This window comes from Penaeus chinensis, chromosome 2 (genome assembly GCF_019202785.1).
Source record: "Penaeus chinensis breed Huanghai No. 1 chromosome 2, ASM1920278v2, whole genome shotgun sequence".
In the NCBI taxonomy this organism is placed as follows: domain Eukaryota; kingdom Metazoa; phylum Arthropoda; class Malacostraca; order Decapoda; family Penaeidae; genus Penaeus; species Penaeus chinensis.
In genome coordinates this window covers 40625725-40633224 of record NC_061820.1, presented here as the reverse complement: position 1 = coordinate 40633224, position 7500 = coordinate 40625725, and the positions used below count along the sequence as shown (strand labels likewise).

Below are 7500 nucleotides of genomic sequence, written 5' to 3'. Positions count from 1 at the left end.
ACTGTACGAATATACAGCAAAACAAAGAATACAAGTACAATCAATGTTGATATTCAAAAGGTTTCCTGCAGTTGCAGCCTCCATGCTATTCAACCATGAATTCTGACAAGATCATGCAACAGACCGCAGGTGCTTTATCATCATATGAGTAGGCAGTCCATATGTTCTGCAGGGTTTTAAATTTTTAACAGCACACAAAGTGTGAAGCCATAATATTTCTTGATGCCATCAGATTTTTGACAAGTAAAATAAACAAAGTTGGGAGCAATCTTTCATCACCTGATCATAATTATTATGTGTATGGTTTATTGAATTTCCATGAAAATGATCATCAAAGAAGGTATCAGTCCAAGCTCAATCCACCTACAAGAATATACTTTGTGGGGGTCTGTTGGCCTCAGCCAAAAAGCCACAGTCACACAGGCCACAAAAATAATTTCACTATATCTACTAAGCTTACATATTCCATAACGCCTTCATTTTCAATCTGCAACAACTAATCATAGTCGAGTTAATTCATCTACTAATCCGAAAAACTGTTTACCTTTCAGCTGCTTACCTAAAGTAGTACTATTCTACCTTAACTAATCTAACGGAATTCACTTCAGTTAACCTTGCTTCACTTAAGTGCCTCTTTTAAGCATTAGCCTTGTCTTCACAGTTTGATGAAGCATACATCAACAATATCTAATAATTTTGGATGTACTTCGGTGCAGACTTTTAGAATATTAACATTTAATAGCATTCAAATCTGGTGCGACCATCCTAAAATTATTAACCGCAATGTATGATAACAAATCTGCTGCCCCTTTATACAAACACTCAATAAACGATGTATATTTGTCAACAACGCCATACAGACCACCAAATTAGAAGGGATATGACTCATAAGTTTTGACAGAGATGAAGACAAGAGGAAATGGTCCAAAAGAACGAATATTTTGGCCTCAATTTCAGTGCCCGACCTTGACCAACATGGAATGCCCATGTAATTAAAACTTTGCTTTGTGTTTAGCGTGTATGTGTTTGTTTTGTTTTTGTTTTGTTTTTTGTACACGGGGGAATAGATATCGGCAGTGTAGATTTCCAATTTGCTGTGAAAACAGTTTAGAAGACTAGGATTTATCTTCAAATCGTCGTTTTCTTACAGCTTAGTGAACCAGAATTTCCCTCAGAAAAAAAAAAATAATAATAATAAAAAAATTAACTGAAATAAAACTTCCTAAAGCAAGCCAGAAGACTTAATCAGAATCAGAACATTAATTCAGCTAAACTGCAGTATCAAGGACCATAAAACGTGCTTAATATCTCCAGAGTAATCAAATACATTTTCTACCCTGATAAGCTGTCAAAATCAAGACTCGAGTTGCGACCACACAAGATTTCGTCATCCATTAATCTAACCCACAATGCCCCTCTTAGCTAGGCACATCAATTTGGGGGGGGGAAAAAATATATACGGGCCTATAACCTCCCCCGCGATATCCATTTCCCGAATCAAAACAACAGAACAGATTGTCTTTAGGCCTACTACGAGGGTGTGAATTTTGTTAAAGCCTCCCCATCATTCCCTGAGCTTTCCTTTCGGCGTGTGAGAGGGGCACAGGGCATCCTCGGGCCTTACCTTCATTTCCGAAGAGGCTCCACAACTTGGCGATCAAAATACCCATCTTGAGTGGACGCAAGGGCAGTCGAGGTGTGTTAACAGAGAGCGATGGCACAGACTGTCATACAGACCTTCTCCCTCGGTCGAGAGTTATTGAAAACTGAGAAAGGATTGGTCGGCTGCGAGCTTGACGTCACTCTAAAAAACTTCTATGATGGGATTGGTTGATACTGATTATGACGTCATCACTAAGGTATATCTGTTGTGTGATTGGTCATTTTGGTCTTTGACGTCATTGTTGAAAACTTCTGCAACGTCTGCTAGCAAATTCCCCTCGTTTCCTCAGTATCTTTAGAGGATTTTTTTGTTTTGAATTAGAATTTTTATCACTTCTAGAGTACTTTATAATTTTATTAAAATATATTTTATTCATTAATAGTAATTCATCAGGTGATCTTAGATTTGTTCAGGTTTGTCGATTGTTTGGCAAAACATATATGTTTTTTACATAAATATTATTGATAAATTGTATGTAGGTCATGAAATATAATTCATATGAAAGGATAAGTAAAGTTCAATTAGTCCCCATGAAAAAAGATAAAATTAAAAAAATATATATATAATGATCTTTTAATAAACGTGAGTAATGTCCATAAACATTTCCGCTAATAAAAATCTTAGGCAGCTACTCTCATAAAATAAAAATGTATTGCGTGATCCCCTATATTTTCTCAGGAATTGATAAAGTTGAAAAATAAAATTTTAGGCTCGTTTTGTATGTAAACAAACGATCCTGCCTCGCACACCACACAGCTCACACTTTCGTCTTTAGTAGGAGGACAAGAGTAACTTTTTTTTACGAACTGCAGTTTTATACTCTAATAACTACTGTAATAACAAATGCCATGGGTGAAAACGTAGACGATAACGGTGTGCAGGATGAGTATATGGACTCGGACGAAGATAATGAAGTGCCAACAAGTAAAGAATTGCCTGCTGTAGCGTATCCTTTTCTAATGCAACATTTATTTATGGTGCAGGTTATGTGTATGATGTTCCTCTATATAGGTTTCACATCGTAGCTCGCAACTACTAGTGTTACTGGCGATATGCCATATTGTGTATTATCCACTGATAGAAGGTGATACTCACAGCAAGGCCTAGAAAAATATGGTCACCTCTTTCTGACTTCCAAAGTGGCTTAACCAGTTTAGGTTCCCAAAGGTAAGGGGTTCAGGCCTGACCATGACATCATTCTTACCTGATCCATTGTCGCAGTAATGTCTTACATGCCAGGCCAATCTGATTTTTAGTCCCTGAAATGTAAATTATTATTACAATTCAACTAACTATCTTAACACTGTCATTGACATGAAATGAATGATGGTTTTCTTATTTTGAAATATGAAAAAAGTAAAAATAATGCTTTCTTGCTCATCATAGCTGAATGCAGTTGTGTGTCATTACAGTCGTGTTTTCTAAATATAAGGCCCAAGCTGTTTTCTTGCTTGCCCACAAATCTAAAATGAGCTGACCTAACTTTTCTAGACCTTGACTCAGAGTTCACTATTTATGCCATGTTTGTAATGTTTCTCCTTGCTTGGCCAGATAGTTTGTGCATTAGTTTGTGATTACCGAGATGATAAGGTCATGTTTGGAACACTCCAAGATTTTTATTATCCACATTGTAAACAGTTCTAGAATACACTGTATATGTTTTGTTAGTATACCGATGCATACATAACATTGTATCTGTCTTATGATTGCCAGCAAGTATCAAATGTGCCATTATCTCATCCTGCTGATACAGCTACAGAGATGGAAAAGAAGAACAAGCAGGATCACTTATCCTAGTTACCAAAATCAGCATTGAAGTTGGTAATAACATCTCGTCCAAGTTGTTGAACAAGGACTTACAAACTCAGCATAGCAATGATATTGGTATTGAAAGTTTGTTAGGTTTGCCTGATAGCACTGAAACAGTAACAGTTTAGCTCCAAAGTTGGGGTCTTCCTTCCAGACATTATAAACAATTTAATGAAGTTGAGCAAGAAAGGCCAAGAATTGTCACCCCCAACTCACTTGCTCTGAAGTAAAATCCCTCTTGAATGCTGTACAGCTGGCACCAGAACCCATCCAGGAGCAATGCTAGAAAATCTATCCCCATCTCCAATGAGTTAATGGATCCCCTGGCTGTTAGATTTCTTGTTTATCGTATCACTGATTCACCTACTCAATCCATTACAAGTAGCATAGAAGGTATTGACACTGTTGCATAAAGATACCTGCATTTTGCATGATTGAACTAGGTTTTAAATATCATTCCATATACTACAAGATTATGCTTGAAGTATCCTGTACTAGTGTGAGTTCTGTATAAAGTGTCATGAGGGCTGTAATGTAAAGTGGTGTTCAACCAGGATATCAGTTTTTGTATTCCCTACTTTAGTTTTAAAGAGACTATGTTACAATTTCCCTTAACTTTCTACCCAGAAAATTTGAGGTACCATTCAACAGTAGTCGAGAAGCAGAAATAGCAAGGAATTCTTTACAAGTCGACCCGGAGCCTAAAAGAGGAGGATCAAAGAAAAGCTTTGATGTTAAGGATAATATTCTTTGTGTGTAAGTATAGAAAGATTTAGAAAGTATGCTTTTTACAAGTAGGTGGTGAATATCTCGTGTATATATATATATATATATATATATATATATATATATATATATATATATATATATATATATATATATGTATTTCTTTCTCTCTCTCTCTCTCTCTCTCTCTCTCTCTCTCTCTCTCTCTCTCTCTCTCTCTCTCTCTCTCTCTCTCTCTCTCTCTCTCTCTCTCTCTCTCTCTCTCTCTCTCTCTTTCATATTTTTTATGGTATGTAAATTCTCTTCCTCACATTCTTTCTTCTTTGTGTACGTATTCTTCATATTTTTCCCTTAAAACAACATCTTGATTCATGTATTGACATCTTAACTGGTTATAAACAGCATAGTAGAGTCCAGGACCAACATCCATGACAAAATTGTATACAAGAAAAAAGACACTACAATTTCTGCCCAGAGTTCAGAATGTAAACCAAGGGCCATGTGAGATGAATGGATTTTAAATACCTTCCCATGTTTTCTCTTTCTTTCTTTCCTTCTTTCTTTGCATTTATCTGTCTGTGAGTTAACTAGTATTTTCTGTTGAAGTGGTAAACTAAACTCTTTAATTCTGTCTTTCCTTTCATTTATTGTAGTTATTAACCAATTGACACTTAGAAGGCAAATGCAGGCAGGCCCAGTCTGACGTGATTTTAGTTTATTATTTTTGTTTACATGTAAATTCCTCTAGGAGTCCTTAATCACCAAAGTGTCGATTTCGAGACCCACCTTATTTCACCTGTTTAGCTTTTCCTTGACTTTTGGAAATAATTGTTTTTTATTACTGTTAGGATTGTTAATAATATTAAATAATCAATGTCAATAATAATAATAATAATAACTAATGTTCCTGATAGTATTTTTTTTTAAATCCTGAAAATTTATGGAATGGATCAGTCAGGGGAGGTCAAGTAGCTAATTATTTATGGAACCATCTATATGTAATCAAAGTCACAAAACAAAACTACAGTTGATAGTGCATGTAACCAGCCAATGTAATAGTAATTGTTATTGGTGAGAGATAAAGATGTTAGGTATGATTAATTATTTAATACTTGTATATTCATAGTTAATTCAGTTATTTACCCATGACATCCAGTCAGGAAAATGCTGCACTTTATTTATTTACTTCCTTTTTTTTTCAGAGAAATTCGATCTGTTGATGTGCGGCAGCTCAGATCAGCTGTTTGTTCATTTATGGATCTTCTGAACTTAGTGACAAAAACAATAGACCAGTTTGGACCTCCAGTACAGCAGGCGAAGAAAATGTGTGTGTGATTTTCTTCTTTTACATCTCATCATTATATTGTGGAAAAGTAGACTTGAAGTTATTGTGCCGTGATCATTGACTTTCTAATAACTGTTATTTTTAGTTAGGATTATTTTGATAAATTATTGTTTGTGATATTTCAGTGACTGAATAGGAGTGAAGGAACTGTGCTGATTTTTTGTAAGAATGGTAGTCATAACAACATTTGGATGGTGAATACGGATAAAGAACTAAATGGCCTAAGAGAGAGAGAGAAAAAAAGACATTAATTTTATAGACATTATCAGGACCTGAGCTGGGTCCATCTGTATAGTAGGATAAGCAGCAAATATAGGAAAGAAAAGGAGAACATGGGGGAACACACTCCAGCACCATCTCCAGGCCGCTCCTATTATGGCTTTGCCTTGTACCTGTTGGGCTGGGCTGGCATTATTAGCTACTTGGCATGGGCTCTCATCCCCCATAGCTACTTGGCAGCACTTGGACTGACATACATCCCCCAGCCCTACTGGGCACTCGCCTTCCCTAGTGTCATCATAACACTTGTTTTAATATTTGTCTTCTTCATATACCCCTCCCTCAACTTGATTTTGGCTCTTCCTCCCCATGATATTAGAAACATTACAGATAATATGGCCATGAGAGAGGAAGATTATCCAAGGGTTGAAGAGTATGGTGTGCCTCCTGTGTGTGACTTGCCTATTTCTCAAGTTTGCAGAGCTCTGTATAGATGATGAATCATGTTGTTTTACTTCAGGATTGAGATGTACACAAAGCTAGTAGTAGGGAGAGGCCTTATCAAACAGCAAATGGTTGTAACATAAAAGATTTTAGCCTTGATTGGAAGTTGGAAGTTTGTTTCACTTCACTTGAGAAATAACTATAGTTGTGAGTTTTTGTCCAGTCTTGAAATGCTTTTATATTGACTTTTTTCAGCAAACAAATCAATAAAGCTGATCCTGTATGTGACTCATTCATTTGCCTTCATGTCAACCTTCAAATTAAATAATGTAGTTCCTTATGTGTATTTTATGGGATGATCAGGAGATATTTCAGTAATTGTTTTCTTGTGACAAGTAAATAATTTTGATTAAATTGAAAGATTATTTGTTAAAACTATAGCAGTAGTAGTAGTCATAAAAACAGGTATACATATATATATATATATATATATATATATATATATATATATATGTATATATATATATATACATATATATATATGATTTATCAATTACAGATGTTCAATAACTAGCAATATAAAATGGCTCTAGTAGCATTAGCTAAAAAAAATGCATAGATACTAGGGATACCATATCTTCTGTTGGATAATTACAAAAAAAAATTGCATTGTCTGATTACAGACTGAATGAATTTCAAAGTGCATGTTCAGCAGAAAATGTTGCTAAGGAAAACTTGTAAAGAAAAAAAAGAAATGTAGAGGTTCTGGAACATATGCAACTTAAAAGTCTGCTTAAATCCTTCTTTTACATGAAACCACTTAATTGAATATATTTACTTACCATTAATAAATACCATATTTGTTATATGGTAATTACTCACACAAGGAATCTGAAGTGGAGGTATAGACTGTCCTTTTAATGAAGGTGTAGGCAAAGATTTCATTAATACATTTTGTTTATTAGCATAAGTACAGCATAAGAAAATGCAAAAGAAATGTAAGGTTATAAAGCTTAACCAGATACTGGTAAAGGATATGCTACACTGCAAAATTGAAGACTCTCTGTATAAGAAGGATGTGCTTCAGTATACTGTGTTACTTGGTAAATAATTAAGTACTGGTATTCCTAAAGCCAAAAGCTAAGTAGATAAAATTTGAAGTTTAACTTCTTAAATGATACACAAGTTAACCGAAATATCAAAAGGTGATAAGGTGAAAACCCAATATACAAGGAAGCAAATTATTCCATATACAGAAATAACTTCAGTGGTAAAGAACTATGCATAAGTCATG

The 7500-nt window shown here is 34.9% G+C and overlaps 4 protein-coding genes across 5 annotated transcripts in view; 2 read left to right on the top strand and 2 right to left on the bottom strand.

Annotated features, from left to right (window-relative positions):
• The window catches only part of LOC125031025 (ADP-ribosylation factor-like protein 5B), a 32259-nt gene extending 30498 nt beyond the window's left edge, over positions 1-1761 (bottom strand). Inside the window, exon 1 of the mRNA XM_047621447.1 lies at positions 1625-1761. Within this exon, the coding sequence (XP_047477403.1) occupies positions 1625-1670 (46 nt within the window). The 5' untranslated portion in view covers positions 1671-1761. The remainder of the gene's footprint in view (positions 1-1624) is intronic.
• Positions 1762-2389: 628 nt separating this feature from the next.
• LOC125031605 lies at positions 2390-5905 on the top strand. 2 transcript variants are annotated; one of them, XM_047622498.1, is made up of 4 exons: positions 2390-2609; positions 4100-4228; positions 5401-5523; positions 5669-5905. In XM_047622498.1, the coding sequence occupies exons 1-4, from the start codon at positions 2512-2514 to the stop codon at positions 5673-5675; spliced, it is 357 nt and encodes a 118-aa protein (XP_047478454.1). In that variant the 5' UTR covers positions 2390-2511; the 3' UTR covers positions 5676-5905. The 2 variants fall into 2 exon arrangements, with proteins under 2 accessions (XP_047478454.1, XP_047478448.1); XM_047622492.1 differs by having other exon boundaries at positions 5401-5905.
• Positions 5876-6565, top strand: LOC125034948 (phosphatidylinositol N-acetylglucosaminyltransferase subunit P-like). Its single transcript, XM_047626998.1, has 2 exons — positions 5876-6200; positions 6462-6565. The coding sequence occupies exons 1-2, from the start codon at positions 5876-5878 to the stop codon at positions 6563-6565; spliced, it is 429 nt and encodes a 142-aa protein (XP_047482954.1).
• A 654-nt stretch (positions 6566-7219) lies between these two features.
• LOC125034939 (LHFPL tetraspan subfamily member 2a protein-like) overlaps positions 7220-7500 on the bottom strand; it is a 20468-nt gene continuing 20187 nt past the window's right edge. The window contains exon 8 of the mRNA XM_047626988.1: positions 7220-7269. Within this exon, the coding sequence (XP_047482944.1) occupies positions 7220-7269 (50 nt within the window). The remainder of the gene's footprint in view (positions 7270-7500) is intronic.